Genomic DNA, 25,971 nt, shown 5'->3' on the forward strand with positions numbered 1-25,971 from the left:
TAAGTTCGTTGTGTTTCGGGAGTCGGGGCACCCCTGCTGATCTGAGCCCAGCCCAGGCACATTCTCTTTGCCCACACAACCAGACATTCACGCACATTTAATGCGGTTTTATTATGGCTACATTTACACATCACAGGCTATACAGCAAACACTGCCGGGGAGAGCCTCAGCACAGCCCCACAGCACAAGGCTCGGGGGGGGCACATGCTGCCCAGCCCAGAGCAGAAAGTGGATGGCGGGGGAGGGGCAAGGAGAGCACACCAGCAAGCTCTGGGAAGGCAGCACCATCCAGCAGGCCAGGGTTCTAGGAACTGGGGGAGAAGATACTGGAGGTATCAGTACTTGGGACGTTTCACCTCAACCCTGGAAGAGACAGAGGGGCAGGACAGTAGTGAGGATGCAGGGCAGACAGCTCTCTCCCCCTCCCATCCAGAGCTCAGCACCGAGATCCACAGTTTCACCCCACAGAACAGTAGGGGGGGCCCAACAGCTCCTTGGGGCACCCAGCTGGATAGGGCAGAACTGTCTGGTCAAGGAAGAGCCCCAACACGGCCCTGGGGTCTGCTCAGCACTGTGGAGCTGAACAGGGCAGGAGCACCCTGAGGGGACCAAATTTTCTCCACTCTCTTTCTAGACCCACTGCTGAGAGCTAGGAGGGAGGTCTCTACCCCCTGCAGCCCCTGGGAGAGGTGGCAGGAGACAGTCAGGCCCTAGCACTGCCCTGCAGCCAAGCCCACAGCAGAGACAACTTTACTAACCCATCAGCCTCCAACTTCTTCCTCTTCTCGATGATCTGCAGAGAAAGCACAAAGTCCCATTACCCTCAGGGTAGCTGGCTGCTTGCATCCTACAATGTCTCTGCTGCAGTTGTAAGATACACCTAGGGAGAGCTGTAGCCAGGCCAGAGCAAGCTGAGGTGAGCTAAAGCTGTCCACAAGCTGCCTGGAGTTGAGAGAAGCTTGGCCTGTTCCCCCTTTGCTCCATTGCAGCCACCAAGGATCATTTGTTCTCACCTGCCCCTAGCCCATCCCTGTACTGTTGGGGTGCTCATGGCCAGCTCACCCTGCCAAGACAACCCCCAGCTCTACCAGTTAGAGAACAGGGAGCTGCTAAACATGCCTTGTCCCCTCCAAGCCCCTTTGGATGGCTCTGAGCTGCAGATTTTGGACATGTTCTTCTGCTGCAGAGCCCGGAGCAAAAAGCCCCCAATGGGGACTGCTCCCAGAGCAACAGCTCCAAATGCAGCTCCAGATGCCTCTGCAGTCCTGAGGCCCCAAATATTTGGCTGATGCTCTCTCGCAAGGAGCAAATCCAGCTTCTAGAGAGCCAGCCCTGCTGCACATGCACACTGGCAGCGCCTGGCTGCCAGGACATGGGCTGGACCAAAGAGCCGTGCCTAGGACAGCGAGGGCAGGACTATATGGGAGCTCTCATGGGCTACGCTGGCAGCTCATGGCCTACACAGATGATACCCCAGCACTGGGCACTCACCGCACTGATCTTCTTCCACTGCCGGTCCAACTCTGCCTTGTCATTTGTCTCCTTGAAGCGACGGGTTTTGCGTCCCTCAGACATCTTGATCCCATACTGGAAGGCCGCCCTGGGGAAGAAGCAAGACAGAGCTCACCACTCGCTGGGAATCCGCAGCCTGCTGGGGGAATGGACATATCTGCCCCAGCCATGAGCCCATACTCCAGAGCTGGCTTGGGCCCCTCAAAGCAGCAGCTGGGGAGGAGTCCTCAAGAGTGATACTAAGAGCAAAGACAAGCCACCAGGCCCATGATCCACAGCTCCTCCTCGGGTCCTCACCAGGGAACCCCCTTCTTGCTTTAAGCTCCCCCAGGACCCAGGTTTGGCCAGCATGGCTACCCCCACCCAGAATCCTTGCTCAGCCCTTCACAAGGGCTGCACTCACTTGGGCAGAGCCTCTTTGTTGTTCATGTATTCACTGTACTCCTCCTGAGTGTCGAAGTCCCAGCGGCCCAGAGGTCCCTTCTTGTTACCCTGCAGGGAAAGAATGAGTCAGAGCAGCTCCTTAGTTGATGCTGGCCAGGGCTTCTCATGCAGCCCCGTGTGCCCAGGCAAGATCTCAATCTCCCACTGGCTCCAGTTCAACGGGCTTGTGCACCCAGTCCAGCCTTGGGTCTGAGATCCCCTCCCCGAGAAGCCCCAGACAGGAGACTCTGTGGAAGAGGGAGATGAGACAGAGCAGCACACCTCCCCAACACCTCTTGGTCAAGTGCCAGAGTTGCACACTCGCTCCCTGGGACAATAGATCCCGCCCAGACCCAGGCACACAGCAGATCAGCAAACCCCAAAACACATTCAACATCCAGCTCCAGGGCATTCAACTCCCCTGCACAAGCCTGCTTCTTTCCAGTGGGATCTGATGCCTAGTTTGCTGGCTGGTCCTAAAAGCTGGTGACAGCGTACCTGATCCATTTTGCTGTAGTCCACCTCTTCATCGCTGTCCACAGCCATATCATCCATTCTGTAAAGAAAAGAAAAGTAAGGAAAGGGTTCAGAGTGGGTCCATGGGACATGGATTGGGACCTTGGAGCCAGGCTGCTGGCAGCCATCTCTCGTGGCCTCAGACCGAACACACTCAGTTCCAGGACCAGAAAGAAGTTCCTCAAACTGCAAGCCCTGTGGGTGAGCTGTACCACAAGGGCATCCAAGATGCAAACACTCTTAAGATGACTCTGCAGGCTGAGAATGGTTCCTCTTCTGCCGATGGACTGCTTTGCAGCCAGAGCTCAAGGAGCACATGAATTACCAGGGAACCCGGCAGACTCCCAGTCACCTCAGCCTCTCCATTTATAGCAGAGACCAGCTAAGAAAAGGCCAGGTTTGCCCAAATCAAGGACTTGGGAGCATTTTAAGAGTAGGTTGTAACCCCTGACAAAGCCAGGCCCACTCCTCCCAAGAAGTAGTGGGGCTGATGTTCAAGTACTTGCTGCCAGAGAACACCAGTCCCTTGGCACACCCTGCTCCCAAACCGCAGCTTCTTGCTGCTTCCTTACGTAGCAGGGTAGCACTCAGCGTAGCTGTTCGACATGCCGAAGAAGTCCCCCAGCTGCTTCTTGTCTTCTGGCTTCTTCAATGTGACAACAGTCAAGGAAAGCACCACCACGGAGCCTTACAGCTAAGGGCTGAGCACAGCCAGCCAAAGGGCCATCTGCTGCCCTAACAGAACCAAATTGGAAGCTGCAGAGCTTATATTTGCTGTATGAGCAGCAAGGTTTGGGCGGCATTTCTCTGCTACAGGAGGAAAAGCCCTCCCAAGTGAGGAAGGACAGTCACACAGCCATGCTCAGGCAAAGCCTGCCTGCAAGGGAAGCCCGACCCACAGTCGGCCAGGCTGGCACAGACAGTAAAGGATATGACTCTGCTCCCTCCCAGCCAGCAGCTCCAGCAAACTTCTCATTGATGGACTTGATTAGCTCCTTGGCTGAGCCAGGTCCTAGGGCAGAGAACACAACATGCTGAGTTTTGGGGGAGGAACAATTCACCGCAATACACACAGGACTGCACAGAGCCCCCTTCTGCATGACCGATTCACTGGGATGGGATAACAAGCAGGACAGGCTGCGTATGAGGTAGAAGAGTAGGAGCCAGGAGAATACCGAGGAGCAGCAAACCAGTTTGAGCACAGACAGGGGCAGGCTGATCCTAGGAGACCTTGAATCCTCCTCAGCTTACAGCCAGCATAAGGTTGTTTGAGCTGGTCTGCTGCCAGGGAAGGATCTCCACACACACTCAACCCAGGCTGGCATGCAGCAGCCTATAGGCACGAGACCCTTGACCCCAAAACCCTCACAGCAGGCAATTCCCTCCATCACAGCTGTTTCTGGGAGAACAAGGAGCTCATGCAGCCAAGCAATTCTGAAATCTGCAACCCCCTACAGCCTCACTCAAACATCCAGCCTCATTCAAATGTCCACACCACTTGACTCACCTTTGTCGATGTCTGTGGGCTGCAAAGAAGAGAGAGAGATACCATGTCACCTGGGAGGGCTGAAAGCAGGCAAGTGACAGTGCTGCATGACTTGCAACTCCACTTTAAGACTCTTTGTGGCAAGCAGAGCTGAACCATAAAAGCTATTGGCTTATGCTAGTCCTACCTTACTTGCTGAAGGAGAGGTCAAGCAACCAGCCACCCACCAGCCCCTGGCTGTAGAGACAGAGCTCAACAAGAACTGAACACTAGCACGTGTGGGAACATGACCAGAGACACCCAAAACCATCAGGGTGACCCCACCAACTCCACAGCTGCACTCCCCAAAGGGCAGAGATCTGGTAGGACAGTCCAGGCTTCATGAGCAGAGGCTCACCTCATCATCAGCCTTGGGCTTCTCAAAGTAGCTGTGCCTCTTCTTTTCCTCCTCCCGGTCACGGTCCCTGTCCCTCTCACGCTCCCGGTCCCTGTCACGTTCTCGGTCCCTGTCACGCTCCCGGTCCCTGTCACGCTCTCTCTCACGGTACCTCTCCCTCTCCTTCTCCCGTGGCATCTTCGCAGTGGAGGGCACATAATCCCCAATGTCTTCAAAGATGCTAGAAGTGGAAGAGAGCCTGCAGTTACAGGTGCTGCAAGAGAAGAGGCTCCCTTTGAACTGGAACCTAATAAAGGAGCACGCAGCACCAACAGAGCTAAGGACACCACTAGAACTGGCTTCTACATCTGTCAGAGGTATTGCTGCATTTCTGCTCTCTTCTGCTGCCTGGACCTGCTTCTTGTGGACCAAGACAACACAGAGCCCTTGCCTGCCTCAAGCCTGAAATAAAAAATACAGAGCTTGCCTCCAGCCTTGTCCTACAAACCGGAGGTCCAAAGAGGCAGCTGGCTCCAGAAGCGCTAAACCCAGCCCTCTCTAAACGTGGTGGGCCAAAAAGACATTCCTTAAGGTAGAGATCTGTGACCCCACAGCCTGTGGGCAGGGAGGCACTTACTTCATATCAGCTTCAGGGGGCTTCTTCTCATCCAGCTTCCCTGCAAGGACACAACAGCACTGAGAGGCTCATCATCCACTCTGCCACCTGCACTGTTTCCTTGTCCCCAGTCTGGTTTCCAAGCCCCAAGACTGGCAGGCCTGGAGGATGTCCTCACTTCCTCTCCGGTGACCACATCATGTCTAGCCCCCTCAGGAAGCCATTTTGTCCCTCCCCAACACGGGACATTTCCCCAAGGAACTGGGCCTTAACCAGGAAGAGTAAAGCATCACAAGCCACCCTTGCAGCTATAATTTCTCAGCAGTTAGTGCCCTGCGGTTCTGCCACAGAACAGCCTGCCTTCAGGATGCAGTGCTCAGGGAGCTATAGGAAATCGCCGTCCTCTAAGTCCACTGCCCCATGGCACAGGGGAATGCAGCAAACCAAAAACACATCTCATTCTCTCGGGATATGCTTCAAGCATTACTTGCTACTACGTGGTTCCCTTCAGCTCCTACCTTTGTCTTTCTTCTTGAGCTTCTTGTTGCGGGTCCCTTGCCTGAGGTAGGAGAGGATCTGTGTCAGTTTGCTGATGACAATGTCATTGGTGGTCAATGTGGTCTGTGCCTGAAAGAGAAATCCCCAAGGAAGCATCCAACTCCCTTCACAGGGAACCCTTCCTAGCAAGGCCTGCTCTGGCCAATTCAGACCAATGCAGTCACTGGATGCTAGCTGGGTACCTCCATGGTGGGGCAGTCAGCCTTGCTCCGGATCAGCGTGGTTGGGATATCTGTGTCAGCATACTCATCGTCCAGATCTACCACGTAGGCCATCCTCCCCGGCAGGAACAGCTCATTCCGCTCGTAGGCCTTGTTCTTGAACAGAATGCGATAGATGTTGCGACCTGGAGGGGAAGGAAACGTGTGGAAGAGCTGCTCTTACGAGAGCAATGGACAAGCCCATAGTGAAGCATATTCAGTTTATCAGAAACATCAGAATCACTTCCTAAGAGACACACTTCCTCCAGCCCTCAAATTCAGGACACCTACACCTTAGACTCTCCCCCTCCAATGGCTAGAGGTTTTCACTGCTCCATTCACCCTTCAGGATTTCTCCCACATTCACAACACAACACAAGGTGGGGAACAGACACATCCACACAATCTTACCCAGACGGGTCTTAAATTCAATTTTGTTCTCAGGATCTTCATCTTTCCTGAACAGAAACAGAAAAGAACTAGAAGTATTATGCTAAGCGTATGCCTCCTCTGCATCTTCCTCTCTGGGAAGCAGCTGCACTCAGGAGCGCAAAGTCCTCAACCACTCACTTAGTTTCTTTCTGGGGCTTCTCCATCATTTCCTCCTCTTCCTTCTCCTTGCTGGCAATCTCAGCCCGTACCTGGCCACAGAATAAATCCATGCATTTCAGACCAATCCATGTCACTGCTGCCCATCAGAACCAGTAAGCCCACTTCCACCAGCTCCCCAACCCTTCATACATCTTTCCCAGAAAGAGAAATCCACACTGACAAGACTGAAGCACCTGTAAGTGGCAACTACTACCCTCTACCCACCCTCTCTGCCTGTGGGTAGACAGGGTAGAAGAGCAGCATGGTGATATCTGTGCTCACCTTCTGCAACAGCGCGAAGTCCAGACCCTTCACCAAGTGAGTGTGCTCCATGTCACCACCCAAGAACTTGGACTCCTGGATCAACTGTCGCCTCTTCTCCGCAGCAGATTTATCCCTGTGCAACAAAAATGGAGCCAGTTACGAGACAGCCTCTGGAGCAGGCTGGCAAGACAAGGCCATGCTACAGGTTCACGCACGCCTCTGCTGTCGGCCCCACAGCTCTGTAGTTGGCAGTTGTGCTTATCAGCTCTGTTTCCTCGTAGTCCTTGTTCACACCATCTCTCCTCTCCTTGGCTCGATCCCTATACTTCTCGGCCAACTCCCTCTCACGCTCTATCTCCTGCTGGCGCAGCTTTGCATAATAGCTGGGGTTGGAAAAAGAGCTCAGTGTTAGAGTGACACGTTCACACTTTTGATGCGCCTGTCAGGTAACAGCCCCCAAGACCCAACACATGCCTGTTCTGCTCCCAGCCCCTTCCCCAAAAACATACTAAAGCACCATGGGACACAACATGCCTGGAGGCCATCAGACAAGATGAAACTGCTGTACTGAGGCTAACTGAAGAGGAGCTCAGTCTTCCCTTCCAAAGGGAAGAGGTCAAGTGCAGTCCTGCTGTGCAGATGTGCCCCAAAAGACACAATCACCAGTGCAGATGTCCCACCATTGCCCTGCTCTGCCAGACACCGGCAGAGCCTCTTCCGCTTCTTCTGGAGGTGAAGCTTCACACCCCCATCCTGCTGCCGCCCTCCCACATCTGTTCCCATAAGCAGTGACAGTCACTCAGTCTGAGCTCTTCTCACTCTGCTTGCCTCCAAAGCCCCAAAATAATCCAGGCCACTCAGGGTCCTCTTTGGTAGCCCAGGAGCTCAGAAGCTGCTTCCATGGGAGGAACATGATGTACGAAGACAAGTCCTGATGCATCGCTTTCCCCATTTACCTTTTCTTCTTCCTCCTGCGAGCAGCTGGGTCTTCATCTTCATTGTACTCCCGAGGCATCCTGGAAAAGGGTGAGAAACCACATGTACAGTCTGCAGAGCCATACAAACACAGGCAGCTAGACAAGAATAGTCCCTCAGACACAGTAGGGCACCGAGATGCTCAAAGATGGGAAGAGTACAGTCCCATTTCTCCCTAATTCCACTCTGTCAGCAGAGAGAGGAGGGGAAAGCACTGATTTTCACAGAACAAAAATTAAATCTGCCTCCTGCACAAAGCATCTTAACAGCCATGCAAGACTCACTGTTATTTACAGTAGTCCTGACCCACTTGTTTCTCCACTTAACACATACATGTACCGCTTGCATGGACCCAAGCACAAAGCAAGGCCGAGGTCTGCTCCTCAGGCCCTGTCTGCACACTCATTAGCAAAAGCCCCTTTAGACACTCCACTGCAGAGTGCAGGGGGAAGAGAGTCACAGAATCACAGAATCGTATAGGCTGGAAAAGACCTTTAAGATCATCGAGTCCAACCGTAAACCTAACACTACCAAGACCACCACTATACCATGTCCCTAAGCACCTCATCCAAACGTCTTTTAAATACCTCCACGGATGGCAGGAATGGAGCCCCAGAGGGAAAGTGGACATGCTTTGTCCTACAGTCCTGTGAAATAGAGTCCTACTCACTCATGGTGGCGAGATTTGGACGGTGGCGCAGATGTTGGTGCGGCCCGTGGGGTCATGAGCAGCTTTCTGAAGTCTTCATTGGTCAGCTTGGACCTGCAAGGAAGAGAGGAAACAGAAACCAACATCCTCTAATGAGCTTCGGCAGCCTGACGGCTTCTGAGGAGGCAGAGGGTTTGGCAGCATGTCCTGTGCGATCGAGTTGGACACGGTCCCCGTGAAGGGAGCCCAAAGGCTGCATTGCACCAGTCACTCCCAGCCTCTAGATGGGGGAAATCGGCCTTGAGCTTCATAGTCCTGATCCAGTCATGCCCCAGTGTCGTACTCACTGGTGGAAGGAGTGAGAGTTGTCCACATCATGGCCATCAGGGGCCAGGGGGTTGGAGAACGGTTCATCTGGGGGACAGGAGAAAAGAGAGCGCTCAGAGTCCACCTGCTGTATGGCTCCAACCCCTCTCCAACCCCCACAATCTTCCCAGCCTGGTCCCTGGACCAGGGAAGACAGCAGTGTTCACCCACCACCCTGCTCCTCCACCAAAGCCCAGGCTGCTGACACATGGGGGCGGCCTCACCAGGGCACACGGGATGAAGGTGTCCTGGTGTCACTGCCCAGCACGAGACCTTGCTGCCCCGCCAACCCGACTGACTCCGTGCCCTCCCGGTGTTCTAGTGCCTCCCCCGGGACGCGGCCTCTGTGCCTCCCCGGGGGTGTCCCGTCCCCTTCACCTGCCACCTCCCAGGACTGCCCTTGCATCCCCTCCACCCCCAGAAATGGGCTATTGCCCTGTCCCCTGAGCGTACTCCAGCGTAAGTCCCCCGCGCAGAGGTTTACTCCCAAACACACCCCCGGTTTGTCCCCACGTTCCCCCCGAGCATCTCCTCAACCCCTGGGCTGCCTCGGAGTCCCATCCCGGGAGGTCCCCTCCCTCCGACTCCGAAGGCTGTCACCGTACCCCTTCTCCCAGCAAGACTGTTCCCCTCACCAGGCTGGGAGTGTGCCCGTGCCCGCCGGCGGGGCCCGCCGGCGGGGCCCGCCGGCGGGTCCCGCCGGCGGGTCCCGCCGCAGCCCAGTGCCCCAAGCTCAGGGTGGGCCTACACGGCCGCCCGCCGCTCCCCTACTTCCCTGAGTGCCGCGGCACACCCCACCCGACGATCAGATACCCCAGCCCCAAGGTGTCCCCTCGCCCCACTCACTGTCGCGCTCCGGCATCCCGGCCCACTCCACAGCCCCAGACCACAGCCCTCCACCACTGCTGCTCCCCTTCCCAGCACTCCCCGCGGCCGGCTAGCCCGCCCCCCGCCCGCATTGGCCGGCCGCTGGCCGGCGGGAGCTACGATTGGCGGACGCTGAGATTGGCGAGCGCCGAAGCCACACCCCCACGTTGTTGTCAGGAGCGGAGAGAAGATGGCGGCGGCTGTGAGGGGCATTAGGGGCGGGCTGGGCCGCAGCCTGCGGGAGCTCCGCATCCACCTGTGCCAGCGCTCCGCGGGCAGCCGCGGTGTCAGGTGAGCCGGGGCCAGGAGCCGCAGGGCGGGGGGAATGAGGCACTGGCCTGCCCTCAGCCTGCACGGTCCCAGCGGACTCGGCCACGGAGATCCGCCGTTCCTCCTTCCCTCCCCAGAGACTTCATCGAGCAGCACTATGTGACCCTGAAGAAGGCAAATCCCGACTTCCCCATCCTGATCCGCGAGTGCTCTGGTGTCCAGCCCAAGCTCTGGGCTCGGTACGGTAAGTGGGGGGTGCCTGCCGGGAAGCACCACCTGAGGACAGCTAGAAGCCAGCGCTGGAGTCTCGCGATCTGCAGTAGATGGGGGGGTTCAGCGTTTACAGTAAGGAACATTGATGGGGAGGGAGCAGCTGTCCACGAGGCAAGGTGGGGATTGACTTCAGAGAAGTAACGTGGTGGGAGGCAAAAAAGAGACCTGTGGCTTAAAAGGTGATTTGCCAGCTTGTGGCTGTGATCTCCCACCGCTGTAGGATTCCTATACAGAAAAACGTTTCAGTTTTTTGTTTTTCACTGCGTTCTCAGTGAAATGCCAACGAGGGAGCAGAAAAGCTTCTCCATACAGGCTTTGTTTTCTTCCTAAAGCCATCTGGTCTGGACAAAAATAATTTAGAAACTTTCTTTCAAAGACATGCAATGACTCTTTAAGCATGAGTTTCCCAGTGCAAGTACATGGGCCAGTAGAGCCTGCTGCTATAGTGCCTGTCTCTTGTCTGTATGTGACTTGCAGGGAAATATACCCTGGGTAGGGGCTGCTGAAGCAACAGCAAGTTTTTCACCACTATTTTACTGAAGTGTTGGTGAGCATCTTGATGTGAGCAGGCTGAAAGCCACCAGGTTGCTTTGGGATGGGGTAGTGGTCTCTGCCCAGCTGCTGCACAGCAAAGGTTAACAAAAAGAGGCAAGGAAAGGTGTTATGCTGCATTGGCTTCTCTCCAAGGGAAAGGCTGAGAATAAAGAGAAGGTGGAAACAGTAAGTTGAGCACAGGGAGGCACACAGGGGAGTGGGAGTGGTAGGTGTGAAAGGGTGGTGACAGGAGCCTGGGCTGTGACACCAGTGGTGCTTGGGAAACCTAAAGCAGGGCTTTGGGTTACCCTTGCACCAGAAAAGGACCAAGGCACCTGCTCCCTCTCTCACCCTCTGTCTTTCCTGCAGAGTTTGGCAAGGAGAAAAGTGTGCCGCTGAACAACCTTTCCGTGGATGAAGTGGCCAAGGCCTTGGAGAACATTGTGAAAAGCAGGGTGTGAAGACAGACAGTAAATATGCATGTGCTGAAGACCTGACTGATGATCTTTAATGTAAAACATGTATCTTTAATTTATCAACCACATAAATGCAGCATGCTTACCCTGAGCTTTGTGCGTTGTGTCGAAAGCCAAAAAGAGATGTTAGAGGGAATGGCTGATCCAGCAGGGTTTATACACCACCTCCCTGGCATCAAGAGCCTGACTGCCTGGGTTGCAGCTCAGCTCTGCCCCTGCACCAAGCTCTGGGGAGGCACAGGGCAGCCTGCTGGTAGCTACAAGGTGGCGACAAAGACAGAAACAGCCGTATCTTATCCCCGTGCAGCCAGCACTGGTGTTTACAGCTGGTGGTTAGACCCCTAACTAGCCCTTGGGAAAGCAGGGCACAGGGTGAACAAATGGTTTACTCCTCTTCGGAGTGCAGAGGGGGGGAAGGGAGGTGGTGTGGCCTAGGAGAAGGCAGACAACATGGCGTGGCAGGGACTGAATGCGGAGGCTCCCAGGGGCTGCCCAATGATGTCCAGCAGTGCTCGTGCCCGCTCCTGGAGTTCTGGGGTGCTCTGGTGCTGCTCGAGGGCCTGGTGTCCACCTTGCCTGACAAAGTCAGCAGCAGCCTGTGCGAGACAAGAGGGGTGAGAGCTGGCTGGCTGCCACCTGAATAGCTGCTACAGCTGATCCTGTCTGTCCAGAGCCACCACTGTACAGCCCAGGGAATGGGGCTGAAGGAATTCCCCAGAGCCCTACCAGACACTGAAGTCCCAAGCCAGGTAAATCCAGCCATGCTGATTGCTGGCTGGGAGTGCACAGAACTTGAAATAAGCACAACTGAATCAAAAGAATCCCCCCATAACCTCAAAGGGTACAAACAACTTGTCCAAAAAACAGTCATTGTAAATGAAAAGGAACTCCCCAGAGACACAAGAAGGGCTTCCACCCTCTGCATCACACAAGTGCCCCCCTTCAGGCATGTGTCTGGGTGCTGAGGAATAGGGGGGTTAGCGTACCAGTGACTGAAGGCAGTATTAATAATAATAGTCCCCATCCCCAGCTTTACAATCTTGTGCTTGATTCTGGGGCAGGCACCCCCTGCTCTTACCTCTGGCCAGTGCAGGAAGAGGAGGTGCAGCAGCTCGAGGCACTGCCCCACCACTTTGGGGTCAGGTAGTGCAAGAGTGGGCAGCAGCAGGGGCAGGGCAGGCTGCTGGTGCAGCTGCTGGCAGTAGGCTGGCCCCTTCTCCGCTATATTGCACAGAATTGTCAGGACCTGGACGGAGAAGTTGTGAGAGGGAGTGAGCAATGAACGCTTCGTTAGTGGGCACATTCCTGACAGGCTTAGGAGGGCTCCAAAGAACTCCCCATGTCCTCTGTGGAGGTCCTGCCATGGGCAAAGCCATGTGCCCACCAACCAGTTGGATTTTGAATGTTCCTTAAAAGCCTTCTCCATCCCCACCCCAAGGCACTGTTCATCGCCGTGCCAAGCAGATGCAGCTGCACCATCCACCCCTTGGCAGAGCATCCCCCCAGAACCTCCTAAAGCTTTAGGGTCTTCCAAAAGAAGGTGGCAGCAGCCTCCCTGGTCCCACTCCAGGTGCTGGCAGGCCTGGCCACAAGTTCACATCTGCCTTGGGACCCCTGTTCTGCCAGGACAAGACTTTGTCAAGGGTAAATACAGACGTAGTGACTTCAGGGGAGGCAGATGGTGACTCTACCACAACACGAGACCTTCCGCCAAGCTGCTGCTACCACCCCAAGCCAATCTCAACTTGAGCACCTTGCATGTGGGATTCATGTTCTTGAAAGTCCAGTGCTTGAAAGTCCAGTGCTTCCCCCCAGACCTGGGGCATGAGGCGAGGTCTTACCAACATACTGGCCATCTGGGAACATGGCAGGAGCTGCAGCAGGGCTGGGAGCAAGTCCAGGGAGAGCAGAGCGGAGCAGAAGAAGTGCTCATCTGCTAGGGTGGGCAGAGAAGGAACGTGTCAATAGAACTGAAGTTTCTGAGGGAGGTCTCTGTAGATGTCTTGTAGCCTGTCTCATGGCAGATGCCCTAAGTCTGCCAGCAATCAAGGCAGGTCCCGGCAGCAGCTCTGGCTCTGCTGACAGCCCCATGGGACACTCACCCGTGAGGTTGTTGAGCAGCCAGAGACACTCCTGTACAATGAACGGGTGCTGCTGGAGGAAGCACTGCAGGATGAGGAAGAGGGCGATGAGCAGGCGCTCATCCTGGATCTGGACTTCGCAGCCCGTCTCCTCTGCGAGCAGGTTGCTGAGACACCGCAGCACCGGGCAGATGAGCTGTGATGGTAGGAAACACAAAGCCCTTTAGCCTGACTGCATCCCCACAGCAGTGCTAAGAACGGCCAGCATCCTGCCCACGCTTACCAGCTCCAGGCCCTCAGGAGCATCTTCAGGGATTTCAGAAGCCAAGTCGAGCAAGAGCGAGGTGAGGGCAGGCAAGGCCCCCAGCGACAGCAATGCCGTGTTGGCTGTATGGCTGCAAAGGGAAGGGACAGCGTGGTTGCTCTTGGCACTCAGAGAAGGAAAACTGCTGCGGCCCTCAACAAACAATAGGGCCTGGAAATTTGTAGCGCTCTCCTGAACCACCATAGGGCTTATTTCATGTTTGAATAGCAGCTTGTTTCTGAGCTTATAAGAAAGCTTAAAGCCCATGGAAAATAGACCCACTGGAATTATCTGTGCGGGCCTGAAAACAACAGCCCCAATCCTTCTTTGAGTACCCACACATTCCTTTCTGCTGCGGGTACTGAAAGAGATGGCACTGGAGCAGCCACGCCAAGGCAGACAGAGATTGTTGGCAGCAGCCAGCCCAGCCAGATGACACTGGGCCAACCCCAGAAGCGCGAGGATTCAGGGAGCTTGGCTTGGAGAGTGCGGGGGACAACTCCAAACAAGGTGAGGCAACTGGCAGGGTTTCAGAGGACTAGGAACAGCCTCCTCAGGTTTATCACCTGTTATCACCCTATAAAGGAACTCACTGATCCTGCAAACAGCATGTGTGTGCTCAGATATGAGAGTGGGAATGCGCAGGATGGCAGGGAAATTGCTTTCCCAAGGGAAAGGGGCAAGGGGAGGCAATCCAGGTCCCCTCGCAGGACCCTGAGCCTTTGTGCCTCTCTGTTTGGCTGTCCCCAGGGAACTCAAAATGAGGAGAAAAGCATGTTTACCTACAAATGATGTAGTGGAGACACCATGCAAACTCCACAGCTGCTCCTATCCCAGCCTTGAGGCCGGAGCAAACCAGTCGAAGCATGTGCTGGGGGAGAACAGAGTCCAGAACCAATCTGGGGTCAGAACAGCAGAGTTAACAGAGGCACAGGCCAGAGCACAGGCAGGACAGACAACTGACAGGGAGACACTAGTCCTGGCCACTGAGCAGGGAGCTGCTCTCCCTCATACTGGGGGCTACATGCTCCAAAAACACACCTTATCACCTGAAAGAGACTCTTATCCAAGGGCTTCAGCCTCAGGCACCACTAAGGCCCAGCACAAGCTCTCCCTGTCCGTGGCAGGGCCTGGGGGCACTCAGGATACCTTGGCTGGGGTCACATTTTTGGCACTGGGGGCTGTCAAGCTGATCTTTTCCTTTGCAGGAGGAATACAGCCAGAATTTCCCTGTGAGCCTACCCTGCTCAACACTGTCCTTTACCAAAATACCAGAGCTGTCTGCTCAGATGAGGCTGAGGGAAAAGAGTCAAGCCCCATACCCTGATCTGCAACAAAACCTCCATAGTTCTGTTAGGATTCTGCTCTGAACTATTAATATCACTGGGATGGGAAAGGTAGCGTGGTCCCTGGCACGCAAATACTGTGCTGGGCGCCAGGGCCCATCCTGATGCAGGGTTAAGAGGCTCAGACTCACGGTATGATCTCTGTGGGGGCTTCCTTGGCTTGGAGGAGCTGCGAGAGGACATAGCCCAGACCTTCCAGCACAGCCTCGTGCGGGGACTGCAATCAAACAGAACAAAGCTAATCCCACATGACAGAGCTGGGGGATCCCAGGGTGCCAGCTGCCGTGCTGGTGAGAGGGAAATACCTCTTTGTAACACCAAACCAAGCAGCTGAGCGGCACAGTCTCTCCATGCCTGGAGAAGAGGGGGCACAGTAGGAGACTGGGAGTGATAGAGCAACCCGTGGCCACACCAAGGCTGAACTGTGGCCTGTCCCCACACTCACATGGGCTGCAGCTGTAGGGAGTCGGGAGCCCAAACACAGCAGCAGTTTGCAGATCTAAATGCTCAAAGCAGCACAACAGCCCTGCTCACTGTGTTGGCCTCGTATGCCTACTGGACCCAAGTCATGCAGAGGGGAAGAGGCCTGCAGCTCCCCATGTTACAGACTGTTTATTGGCAAGCCACAGTTACGGATGTGAGAGATTCAGCTGGAGAAGAACACAAGGTGGTGACCTGAGCCCCGAAAATGGAGTGCAGGAGAGCCCATGAGAGACCCTCACCATGAGAGCCCATGAGAGACCCTCCCCTGCAGAGGGCTGTTCCCTCTGCAGAGGAGTCTCTGCCCGTGGCCACAGCTGGAAGGAAGGCTGGTAATTCAGTACTGTCAGACAGCATCTAAAGGGCATAAGAAAAGGCGTCTTTCTGGGGCAGGGCAGGGGAAGAGCGTGGCTGAGCTATTTTACCCACCTGGATGCAGGATGCCAGCACTGGAATGATGCCCTGAGGCAGAAGCTGCTTCCTCACAGCTTCACTTTCTACTACCAGGTTCCCCAGTGTGTACAAACACAGCTCCTGAAACATGCCAGAGAGGGCACGTCACCTCCTCCACACTCCCCAGTCAGGACCCTGGCCAGCCTGGGCAGCCAGCAAGGCCTCTAGGTCCCTGCACCCCAGGACTAGGGCACACACTTCCCCTGAGTGGGGCAGAAGCTGTCTTCAGAGGGGTAAACATAGATGGATACTGCTGGACTCTCCAGCTACCCGATTCCCAGCTGTATCAGCTTCAATTTGTCCTTTTTCTATCTGGCTTAGGTTGGGATCTGATCACTTCTACTTTGGAGGTTTTTCAGGCTTCTAATTATTGCTATGACATTTCCCTGAGACCCCTCTAATTCCACAGTATTCTCCTGGAGACTGCCTGTGTGCTGCATTAAAATGTGATCATCACCTTGGGGTTGCACCCCATCTTGTTCCTTAGCTCTGATCCTGTCTGCTTCTCAAAGGAGCACAGCGTGCTGCACAAGGTGCAGTGCTTGGCAGCTGGCAAAACATACGGGCGTCCCAGAGCTACTCCAACTGTTTGCTCCTTTGCCCAGATCAAACTGCACAGCTTGGAGCCAGAGGTGCTCTGCTCTTCCTCCCGACCTGGACAAAAGCCTGCCTGCTTGTTGCATGAAGGTAAGCTGACGAAGTAGCTGTCCCTGCATCCCAGCCTGCAGCTGCTCATTTCTTTCACTTTTCCAAGATCTGTTAAAACACCTAAACAGACTTGCATCTAGTATTTCTGCTTTACCCACCACACAGACACCAATGTATCTCCTGTACAGGCCCTGCCTGCATCAAGAGGCCAGACCACACATCTGATGGAGTCCAACTGCCACAGCCTGCAGTCCCTGATTCCCCAAATAGAGCTTGGAGCTGAAGAGGAGGAACCCATTGCAAATTGGGCAAACCACTGTGTCCTGGGCTGCAGCAGGAGGATTTGCCTGGCCTAGATGAGGCTTGGGAGCATTTAAGAGCAGCCTGCAGCTACCTGGAAGGAGGTGCAAACACAATGGAACCAAACTCCTCTTGGTATTGGGATGGGGCACAGTGAAGTGGGTCTCCATATTTCCAAGACTTGGCTAGAAAAAGGCTCGCTGCCCTGGGCTAGCACTGAGGACAGTCCTGCTCCAAGGGGAAGGATGGACTAAAGACTTCCAGAGGGGCCCTTCCCACCAGCACTCCTATGTGAGCCATGTTAGGCTAAGGCCGGCCAAAAGAGGTCAACACCCAACTGCTACCAATGGATTACCAGGTGCCAGAGCCCTGGCAAACACAACCACAGATCTCACCGTGAACTCAATGCTGTGTCCTGAGAGGTAGGTGAGGAGATAGGAGGTCACTGGCAGACATGCCTCAGCCACAGCAGGGTCACTGGAGTGGGAGAGCTCGTGGAGACAGCGGGCTGCCTCCATCTGCATGTCAGCCAGACTGCTGGTGAAGAGCCCGATGAGTGTCCGGATGCTGCCCTCCAGCCTAGTAGAACCCAAAGGGTGCTATCATCTCCTGCCTTCCCACTCTTGGCCACACACCAGCTCACCCACATAACAACTGGGACAAAGGGCCACTCTGGACATGCCCTCGATAACAGCCATGCAGTGCCAGACCTGGGCTGACCTGACAAACTTCTGCTGAGTCTCCTTGTTCCGCAGAGCCCAGCGGAGGCAGCTGAGTGATCTTTTCCTGTCCTCTGAACCGCTCTGCACACCTCTGAGCAGCTCAAGAACCTATCAAAAAATTAAAAGATGGGTGAATTTCAAGCAGTGCCAGGGTTAAGATTTCATCCTGTCAATGCTGGAGGCAAAGAAACCCAGGGCACAAAGATGGTCACAAAGAACCTTACTGTTTCTCACCATGTCTGGCAGTGACTCAGAAAACACTCCCAAACCCACTCCCACTTAGGCTCCTCCACATGCCTAGAGGCTGGGGAAGACCTCGAGGACCCCCATCACCATGGAGAACATCATGCTCTTCACCTCATCCTCCGAGAGAGGGTCCGGCATGATCTCTGCTCCATCCTGTCCACCCTCCTCTGCTGTGGTGTCCTCCCGCAGAAGACGCTTGCTGACCAGCTGCTCCTGCCGCCGGGCTTTCCTGAGAGCTGTGATTGAATTGGTCACCATCACCACCTCCCTAGGTCAAGACAATTCTCCATCCCACCAAAGAGCCTCATTCCTTTTAACAGGGAGAAACTGCCAGTTCCTCTTCGCGTGAGCCAGGAGGGTTGCATGAGGCAGTGACTGCATTTAGACCTTGCATGCCACAGGGCTGCAGGGACGGGCATACATCAACGCATGAAGCCATGGCTGGGCAAACTGGCATGAAGGCAGGATAGAGGTGCGAGGACCAGAGCGGCCGCACTGGGAGAGACCCAAAGATGGCTTTAGGTAGACGAGACCTTGGAAAACCCAAACCGCAGGGAGATGGTTAAGGAAATGGGGCACCCAGCGCAGAAAAGCCACTTGGATTTAAAAAAACATAAGGCTGTAAAACGCTTTCCCGAGTGAGCAGGGAACCCACAGATGCCAACCATCCCGTCCACCCCCGATATGCGCAGCCAGAAGGGGCGGGGGGCCGGGGCTCTGTTTGGGTCCCGCTGTAGGGCAGAGCTGGCGGCCGCGGGGGCTCCCACCGGTGGCCCCGCCACCCACGCGGGGGGGGCCACAAACCCGTCCGGCCCCTCCCAATCCCAAGAGCTCTCTCTAGGGCCCAGCCCCGTCCTGCCGCGCTGCCCCCTCCCCGCCCGGGCAGGCCCCGGCCCCGGCGCGGACCTGCCTCTCGCTCCCGCCGCCGAGCCCGCAGCTCCTCCGCGCCGCGGCCGCCGAGCCCGGCCCCATACCGCCGCCGGCCCCACATGGCGGCGGGGAGGAGGAGGAGGGAGAGGCCGGGGCGGGGCGGGCCGCGGGGACGAGGGGTGGGCAGGACCCGGAGCGGGCAGGGCCGCGGGGAGGAGGCCGAGGAGGGCCGGGCCCGGGGCGGGGCGGCGGGCATGGCGGGATCGCGGAGGCGTCGGCGGGGCCGCCGCTGCCGTTGCCGTTGCCGCTGCTGTTGCCGCTGCCTGGTCCTCGGGCAGCCCCGGGAAGGGTGGCTAGGACAACTCCCCAGAGGCCGGAGCCGTGCTGTCCTCCCCGAGGGCTCAGCCAGCGGGTCCGCCTGCAGCTCAGGGAGCCCCGGGGGTCGGGGCCCAGGCACCCCCCTGCCTTGCCAGCTCCCAGCGCAGGAGGACCAGGGTCGGCCCTTCCTGGGGCAGGGGCTCTGCTGGGGCACTCCCTGCCATCCTGCTGCTGCAGCTTCAGTAGGGAGCTTGGCCAACCCCCCTGCGTGGCCGGGGTCGGTCATGGGGAGCACGTGGTGACCCTCTTCAGAGCGGTCACGGCACAGGCACCAGGGATGGGGTGCAGGGCCTCCACGAGGGAACATAGACACAAGCGTGCATGGCAGGGGGAAACCAGCCAGAGGATGAACTCCTCTGGTCTTGCAGGGCTGAAACCAGCCTCTGGGCTCAGGCAAGGCTTCTGCTCGTGCAGGGCTGGATTGCTTGTTTGTTGAAGCCAAAAAAACCCAGAGACTCACCATAAACGTAAGACTATGGGGCTCGGTGTCCTGGGATCTTCCACAGTGGCGATGAGAACAAGAAAGTCATCACCCAAAAGATGGCTCCAAAACCACATGTCTTTGAAGCAGGGTGTGGCTGACCACTGAGGAGATAGAAAAGCTCATTTTTCCCCAGAAAGCCTTTTGGGGGAATTTGCAGCTGGTGGCTAAGAATGAGCAATTAAAAGGTACCAGGCCCAGACAGTTAGAGCTGCTGACTTTACCCAGGGGAGTAGTGAGGAGAACTCGGAAAGGCAGCTACAATTTTTCCACAATGGACACAGGAGCAGTTTCATGTAACCTGAGAATGGAGAAGGGGAATCATGGAATTGCTGAACCCCTCTGTTCAAGGAATTGCTCAAGCAAAGGCACCAAAAGCAGTGCAGCACTCGGCCTGAGATGCCAAGAACAAGAAAACAAGCTGTAGTAGATGTAATGACCAAAAGGAGACTGTCCCTTCAGCCACCCCAGCAGCAGAGTGCCAGAGTGTGTGGGACAGTCAGCTCCTGCCCCAGCTCTTCTCGCATTGATAGTGTCTTTCTGCAATGCTGCATTAACAACAAACTGGGAATTGCATCTTCTAGCCATACAGTTTCATTGCCTTTCTGAAACCCTTTCTGAAATCCAACATAGGCAGAGAAATCCCTGGGGAAGAAAAAATTCCTGATGGATCTTTCCAAATGCCTGGTGGTCTCCGCTTGCTGACGGGGGGCATTAACATTTTGGCATAGGTACAGCCACCAGCTGCCTAAGGAGCACGGGGCAAGTGATGTGAGTTCCTTGGCCAAGCCAAGTAGCCAGGTTGCCAAGGAAACCAATCCTGGGTGAAGAAGTGCCCTTCACGGCATTGGGCTGTGCACGCAGTGGATGGGAATTTGTCCTGTCCCCGCCCTACATGAGAAACAGGCATCTGGTCGTGGTCTGGATACCGGGTATGACAGTCCCATACCCTTCTGCATTGCCTCCTGCAGGGTGCTCAGCACCCAGTGGGCTCCAAGGCACAGCAAGCCCAGCGTATCTGGAAGCAAAGGTGTGTTTGGACTGGTCCCCAGAGTGCATTTAGGGCACCTTTACCGCATTCTCTTCCGTGATCCTTCCTAGGAAAGTGAGCAGCATTGGCACTTAGACCAAAACCCTTCCCAGCCCACAGCCGCAAGAGCTCCTTGCTGCAGGGAAGTGAAGCAGAAGTGACTTGGGCGGTTGCTGCATGGCATGTTGCTTCCCGTGGCACAGCCAACCCTGTCCTGCTCAGGAAGTCACGCAGCAGGAGCAAGGGCAGTGCCCGGGAACCTGCCTCCAGGTGCCCTCCAGCCCCGACCGCGTGGATCTAAACACAGGCAGGACGGGCTGCGGAAGTGCCAACGGCAGCTTCAAGACACCTGCAGGCACTGAGGTCTCATCCGGCTGGAGGCAGGGGAGGATCAGGCGCAGGAGAGAGCTGAGCACTTTTAGAGCCTTTGGCTCCTAATCCCTGGGATTTGGCAGCAGCTAGAGGAAGCAGCTGCGGGACAAGGAAACATTTCAGTCGTGAGCTGACTGGTGAGTTACTGGACAAACCCAGCGCCGTTTCATGCTGCCCCCCCCCGCCCATCCCCCCAGCGAGGGGGGCTTTGCACAAGTGCTGGAGCAGAGCTTCTCCCCGGGAGGGTAGTAGGGTGGTGCAGCCCCGCGACAGCACAGAGAGGTAGGGAGAGTTCCATTCTCAGAGGTTTTTGAGATGTGGCTCATCTCTAAAATCAGTCCAAAGACACTGCCCTGTCTGGGTGCTCGGACAGAGCTGAGTCAGCACATTCTTAGGAGTCTTTAATCTTTGCTTGCTGTTTTTTTGCAATCTGTTGATAAGACTCTCCCGTCAGCTGGACAGCAAAGCAATACTCGGTGCTGACAGGGATGCATACAGACCCTCAGAAATTATTTTCTACTGTCTCCTTGGAGGATGGTAATGAATCAGATTGCTGGGTGAGAAAAAGGAAAATATGAAGCCCTCTGTTGCAATTTCCTGCCCCAGATTACAGTGCGCGCCATGCAGAGAACAGAGCTGTGGCTCTCCCATCCTGTGGTCAGACTGATACATCTGGCTTCACTGTCCGTAACTTGGCATTTCTGGTTTCTCCTGATCTGTGGGATTTCCTGGTTGCTTAGGAATGGGAGTCTCTGCAGCAATGCAGCCCAGGCAGGAAAGCACAGAGCCTGGCACCTTCTGCCTTGGGAGGAGCCACCCTGCTTTGCTGAAACTCTGCTTTTGGGGTGGGGTGAGACCAGTGCCACTGACTCCCTGCTGAGGAGCAAGTGGCACAGGTGTAGCTCTTGGGTGTTTCACTGGTGAAATGGGCTAAGAGCTTTGGCCTCAGTCATGGCTGAGGAGCCAGGCGGGTGCTGATGGGGTGCGCTGGACCCACGCAAAGGGCAGTTGGGCAGGAGTGGTGAGAGCAGCGCTGTGTCCCTGAGGGGTGGTTCTCTGGGGCTGAACCTGCTCAAGTCAGCCCTTCCATCAGCTGGATCTGAATGGTCCCCTTGGCTGCCACTGCCACAGGAGTGCTGCCTTTCACTGTTGCTCTCCTCGTTTCTAGGCTGTTCACCATGAGTGTGGCTGTTCTCCTCCTGGGGCTGGGGCTGTTGGAGGCAGAAGGCAGGTGTTTCTTCAATCGCACTCAGGAGCACTGTTTGTGCTACAGCCTGTCCCAGGAAAGCCTAAGCAGCATCATCCAGTGCCTCCCAGCCTCTGTCGTGGAGTTTCGGGGGGGAGAGCTGGAGAGATACGTAGCCTTCCCCATCAGTGACCTGGACCCCTCTGCCATTGAAATGCTGGGCTCCCTTGTCATCAGGAAAATAATTTTTGGTGATCTTCTGGTGCCTGAGATACTCCTCGCCCGAGTCCTGAGGTTCTTCTCCTACACCCAGGTGCAGGAGCTGGTGTTTGAGAGCTGCATTTTTGAGGGGAGAGGAAACTGGGCTGAAATGGCTGGCCAGGATTTGCCCATACTGTCCCTGTACTTCCACAATGTGACATCTGCCCCGCTGACAGGCCGCGAAGAGAACTTCTCTAGTCTGAGCAGCTGGCTGGAGACCCTGCAGGAGCTGGCTGTCACAGCCTCCCATGTCACCAGCCTGCCCTGTGGCATCGGAAGGGTGTTCAGAGCTCTGCACTCCCTGGACATGGCACAAAACAGCCTTGGGGATGAGAGCTTGATGCCTGCCTTTTGCAAGGGGGCTTTCCCTCAGCTCCAGGTACTGAGTCTGCAACGCAACAACCTGACATCCTACCACAGTGTGTGCAAAAGCGTGCAGCTGCTGCGTGAGCTTCAGCATTTAGATCTCAGCCAGAACAAGCTCATGGCAGACCCATCCTCCTCCTGCCAGTGGCCAGTGGCCCTCCGAATTTTTAACTTGTCTGGCACTGGCTTGGATGAAGTCCTCACACCTCTGCCTCCCAGTCTAGAAGTGTTGGACATGAGCTGCAACCATCTCCATGCAGTAGACATCTCCCTCAGCTCCCTGAAGAAGCTCTTCCTTAGCCAAAACATGCTGCAGGCTGCCCCCTCCATCAGGAATTGCCCCATGTTGGACACCCTCCACCTGGACAATAACTCAATTACAGAGCTGCCATGGGATGAGGTGAAGCTCCTGGGGCGCCTGTGGGATGTGGCTGCAGCTGGCAACCCCTACAACTGCTCGTGCTCTGGGGCTGGGGGGGTCCAGGCGCTGGCAGGCCTGGTGCACCTTGGGCAGGGCTGGCCCCAGGACTACAGGTGCCACTCACCCCCTCACTACCAGGGCAGGCTGGTGAAGGATGTGCTGGTCTCAGTGCTGCAGTGTAACAGTGCTGCCGTGATTGTTCCTGTCTGCATTGCCCTCACCCTGCTCGGTGTGGCCGGGGCCATCTACCTGGTCAGATCCAGGCCCGGGCTTGTCCAGCCCTGCCTCAGAGTGTGAAGGGGATGTGTGACCATTCCCACCAGTGCTTCCCTGTGGGGACTCAGCCCCAGGGACTGGAAGGCCAGGAACTCTGTGGGAAGACTCACAGGACCCCCAAGTGCTGGTGAGGAGCCCTCTTGGTGTCCCCAGTCCAGGCTCCCCTGTGGAGCAGGACTGTCCCCAGTGTTATCCCACAGTGGCTGTGGCTTTGCCCATCCAAGTTTTGGGAAAACCCCCAAGCAAAGCCCCTTGCTATGCTTTATCCCAGGGCTGCACCCTCCCAGAGGGGTTTTCCTTATGGCCAACTCTTAGCTCCCCAAGCCCCAGCATGCACCCATTGCCCCTGTGATTTCATCTGCCCTGAACAAGAGGAGTTTAGCTCTATCATATTTGCACCACTGCAGGCAATGCTCAGATGCCCCAAGCCTCACTGGGGTCTGGTGGTCCCTGCCCAGAGCCCCCCCACCTTGTAGCCCTGTGCCCCCCAGCCTAGTTGTCCTTGCAGCCTCCGTGGCCCCTCTGCTGGAATCTCTCCTCACGTGGGGCTATGGCTGGGCCATGGCTGTGAAGACGTCTGGTTTGTGAGGATGTCTGCTTAACTGCTATTAGGCATAAGAGAAAAACCACAAAAGACAGGAAAATGAATAAACACCCCTATACACAAACGCTAACAAGCAGGAGGTAACAGAGAGAGCAACCAAGACCCAAGCTCTCAAGGCACTAGTGGACGAATGCCTCAAGTGTGACCTTAAAGAGGTTCAACCAGAAACTTTTTAACTGATAAGAAGAAAATGGGTTTACTCTGGGTTCTGGGTTATTCAGAAAACATCTCACAGGAAAATTGATTATGTGATGCTGAGGGAGATTGAGGAAATACAAAACTTACTGGGGAACACTTATGGGAAGGATCAAAGGAAGGATCATGGTGGGTGGGTGGGGAAGGAACAAGTATGGGAAAATGGGGACAGGGAAGAAGGGGGCTGGTCGTAGGTAGGTAGTGCTCGCCTGGCCAAGCCCTGCACTTCATCCCCATGGTCTGTCCTGCCTTCTCATTAAAATCTGCTCCTGGGTATTTTCTGTATCACCTCACTCTCTGTTCTGTTTGTGCATATGTGTGCATGACCTGCAAGCAAACACAGGCTGGACTAGCCAGTGGGTGGGAAACCAGAGTGTGGAAAGACCCAAGGCTGGAGCTGGAGAGTGGCTAAATAGGGCCCAGGGTCCAGCTGTGGATCCGTGATGGGCTTGGGGTCTGTTGCGTGTTCGAGGGCACACGGGTGTGCACCTGCCTGTGGGTCGAGGGTGGGGGTGTGGGATTGTGCCACCAGCCCACATCAGCCCTGAACAGCTGGAGGGGAGGGATGAGGCCGTGCTGCCCGTGTGCTTGTGTTCATGGGCGCGCTTTTGGTGGTTAGATGGGTGCTAGCAAAGGCACTAGCAAAGGCTCTGCTTGTGTTGACCCGTGTGGATGTGTGTACATCAGGTGTCTGCATTTGCATCTTGGGGATTGGTGCTCAGTCTTGCTACTGGCTGGACCTGGGAATAGGGAGCAGCAGCTGCTTTCTAATGGATGAGGAAGGAGAAATCCCTGTCTCAGAATCCTAGGATTTGCTTTCCCTTAGCAGCACCCACATGGAGGCACAACCCCATCCCTTGCTCTGCTCCTGATGGAGCCCCAAGTGCTGTTTGCTCCATTTGCAATGATGGCTCATGTCCAGCCTGGCATCACCCTCATGCCTGAAGGCATTTGGGCAGGTAGGGGCTCAGGGAGGCAGGGGAAGCTTTGTAATCTCATTCTGTAGGGGGAATGGTGGCAGATGGAGGGACGCGTATGCATCTTCTCATTGTGCCTGGTCCTATCCAAACGCAAGGGGCAGGGGCTGTCCTGGGACCTCTCTTCTATCTCCCACAGTGTGCATTTCCAAGACCACATAGATTCTCAGCTTCGGCATTTCCTTTTGTGCTTTCTTGGTATGACTGATCTCCAATAAACATGATTCTGTGGTTTGTGGTTGCTTTTGGTGTCTAGAAAAACCTTCATGATAGTCCAAGGTCCCTTGTCTCCTGTCCCTGGCTTGCAAATATGTCCCTCTTGGAGCCAGGAGCACACCAATGGTGTGAGTGGGTCCCAGCACCCACCTGCCTCCCATGGCCCCGCTGACTCCTTGGCTAGCAGGGCTCAGCCTCCAGAATGTGCCTCCAGGCTGGGCTCGGTCCCTGCCAGCTCTGCCCACAGGACTGTGGCCAACATCCATTAACAATGCAAGGGAATATGATCCCCCTGTTTAGCCCCATCTGCTGCCCTGTCCAAAACAGCAGCTCAAGGGCTCCGCATACTGAGCTAGCCATGGATGCTGGGGAGGTGAGTGCCATCGTGGGGGACATCACAGGGTCGTTTGGAGGGATCTGTCCCCTGAACTTGGATGCAACACGGCCAGGTGCTGCCCAGCTCCCCAGGGGCTCATCCAGCTCCTGGCAGGTGCCGTGCGCGTGGCGCAGGACTCGTCTCATTCCCCCTCTGCCCTGTGTCCCGGCAGACCAAGCAGGATGTCTCCATACGAGCAGCCATGGGACTCCATCAGGCAGCAGGTAGAGCTGGGGCTGGGGACACCTGCAGTGTCCCAGTGCCTTCATCCCAAACCCCTGTGCCAGGGAACTGGGCTAGGGTGGCAGCCACAGTTGTGGTGGCACTGGGACTGCTGGCCACGCTGGTGGGGCTGGCCTGGGCAGTGGTGATGGGGAGGGGACGTCCGCCCCACCCCAGTGGCTCTGAGCACTGTGGTCATAGCAGGAGG

General features: G+C 55.9%; 4 protein-coding genes across 10 annotated transcripts; 2 read left to right on the forward strand and 2 right to left on the reverse strand.

Moving 5' to 3' along the window:
- Nucleotides 1–92: 92 nt before the first annotated feature.
- Nucleotides 93–9,475, reverse strand: IK (IK cytokine). Of its 2 annotated transcripts, none has more exons than XM_072872327.1 (20): nucleotides 9,379–9,475; nucleotides 8,514–8,580; nucleotides 8,188–8,280; nucleotides 7,499–7,558; nucleotides 6,758–6,925; nucleotides 6,561–6,675; nucleotides 6,258–6,328; nucleotides 6,099–6,145; nucleotides 5,670–5,833; nucleotides 5,448–5,556; nucleotides 4,951–4,990; nucleotides 4,335–4,587; nucleotides 3,959–3,977; nucleotides 3,383–3,463; nucleotides 3,024–3,102; nucleotides 2,434–2,491; nucleotides 1,916–2,004; nucleotides 1,492–1,600; nucleotides 759–793; nucleotides 93–363 (listed from the first exon to the last, which is right to left on the reverse strand). In XM_072872327.1, exons 1-20 carry the CDS (start codon nucleotides 9,392–9,394, stop codon nucleotides 336–338), a joined length of 1,701 nt encoding a protein of 566 aa, XP_072728428.1. In that variant the 5' UTR covers nucleotides 9,395–9,475; the 3' UTR covers nucleotides 93–335. The 2 variants fall into 2 exon arrangements, with proteins under 2 accessions (XP_072728428.1, XP_072728429.1); XM_072872328.1 differs by having other exon boundaries at nucleotides 4,335–4,554; nucleotides 9,379–9,474.
- A 57-nt stretch (nucleotides 9,476–9,532) lies between these two features.
- Nucleotides 9,533–11,043, forward strand: NDUFA2 (NADH:ubiquinone oxidoreductase subunit A2). Its single transcript, XM_072872336.1, has 3 exons — nucleotides 9,533–9,690; nucleotides 9,807–9,913; nucleotides 10,846–11,043. Exons 1-3 carry the CDS (start codon nucleotides 9,590–9,592, stop codon nucleotides 10,935–10,937), a joined length of 300 nt encoding a protein of 99 aa, XP_072728437.1. The 5' UTR covers nucleotides 9,533–9,589; the 3' UTR covers nucleotides 10,938–11,043.
- On the reverse strand, nucleotides 10,972–18,673 carry TMCO6 (transmembrane and coiled-coil domains 6). Of its 6 annotated transcripts, none has more exons than XM_072872331.1 (12): nucleotides 18,439–18,673; nucleotides 17,644–17,768; nucleotides 17,285–17,394; nucleotides 16,960–17,143; nucleotides 15,593–15,697; nucleotides 14,815–14,900; nucleotides 14,120–14,236; nucleotides 13,317–13,428; nucleotides 13,055–13,229; nucleotides 12,794–12,885; nucleotides 12,031–12,198; nucleotides 10,972–11,548 (listed from the first exon to the last, which is right to left on the reverse strand). In XM_072872331.1, exons 1-12 carry the CDS (start codon nucleotides 18,656–18,658, stop codon nucleotides 11,384–11,386), a joined length of 1,659 nt encoding a protein of 552 aa, XP_072728432.1. In that variant the 5' UTR covers nucleotides 18,659–18,673; the 3' UTR covers nucleotides 10,972–11,383. The 6 variants fall into 6 exon arrangements, with proteins under 6 accessions (XP_072728432.1, XP_072728436.1, XP_072728434.1 ...); XM_072872329.1 differs by having other exon boundaries at nucleotides 10,976–11,548; nucleotides 12,794–12,888; XM_072872333.1 differs by lacking the exon at nucleotides 14,120–14,236 and having other exon boundaries at nucleotides 10,973–11,548; nucleotides 12,794–12,888.
- Nucleotides 18,674–20,186: 1,513 nt separating this feature from the next.
- Nucleotides 20,187–25,150, forward strand: CD14 (CD14 molecule). Its single transcript, XM_072873559.1, has 2 exons — nucleotides 20,187–20,800; nucleotides 21,832–25,150. The coding sequence occupies exon 2, from the start codon at nucleotides 21,842–21,844 to the stop codon at nucleotides 23,192–23,194; it is 1,353 nt and encodes a 450-aa protein (XP_072729660.1). The 5' UTR covers nucleotides 20,187–20,800; nucleotides 21,832–21,841; the 3' UTR covers nucleotides 23,195–25,150.
- Nucleotides 25,151–25,971: the final 821 nt, after the last annotated feature.

Source organism: Ciconia boyciana, chromosome 9 (genome assembly GCF_034638445.1).
Source record: "Ciconia boyciana chromosome 9, ASM3463844v1, whole genome shotgun sequence".
Taxonomy (NCBI): domain Eukaryota; kingdom Metazoa; phylum Chordata; class Aves; order Ciconiiformes; family Ciconiidae; genus Ciconia; species Ciconia boyciana.

Bases quoted from the DNA above. Each gene is read 5' to 3' on its own strand.
- IK (XM_072872327.1), bottom strand. The intron at 6,926-7,498 runs GTAAATGGGGAA...TTCCAACCCCAG, and splicing joins CGCAGGAGGAAGAAGAAAAG to CTATTATGCAAAGCTGCGCC. The intron at 5,557-5,669 runs GTACCCAGCTAG...TTTCTCTTTCAG, and splicing joins CTGACTGCCCCACCATGGAG to GCACAGACCACATTGACCAC.
- CD14 (XM_072873559.1), top strand. From the start codon at position 21,842: ATGAGTGTGGCTGTTCTCCTCCTGGGGCTGGGGCTGTTGGAGGCAGAA.
- TMCO6 (XM_072872329.1), bottom strand. From the start codon at position 18,658: ATGCCCGCCGCCCCGCCCCGGGCCCGGCCCTCCTCGGCCTCCTCCCCG. The intron at 17,769-18,438 runs GTCCGCGCCGGG...ATTCAATCACAG, and splicing joins GCGGCGGGAGCGAGAGGCAG to CTCTCAGGAAAGCCCGGCGG. The intron at 14,901-15,592 runs GTGGGTAAAATA...GTTTGATTGCAG, and splicing joins TGCTGGCATCCTGCATCCAG to TCCCCGCACGAGGCTGTGCT.
- NDUFA2 (XM_072872336.1), top strand. From the start codon at position 9,590: ATGGCGGCGGCTGTGAGGGGCATTAGGGGCGGGCTGGGCCGCAGCCTG. The intron at 9,691-9,806 runs GTGAGCCGGGGC...TTCCCTCCCCAG, and splicing joins GCGGGCAGCCGCGGTGTCAG to AGACTTCATCGAGCAGCACT. The intron at 9,914-10,845 runs GTAAGTGGGGGG...TCTTTCCTGCAG, and splicing joins CAAGCTCTGGGCTCGGTACG to AGTTTGGCAAGGAGAAAAGT.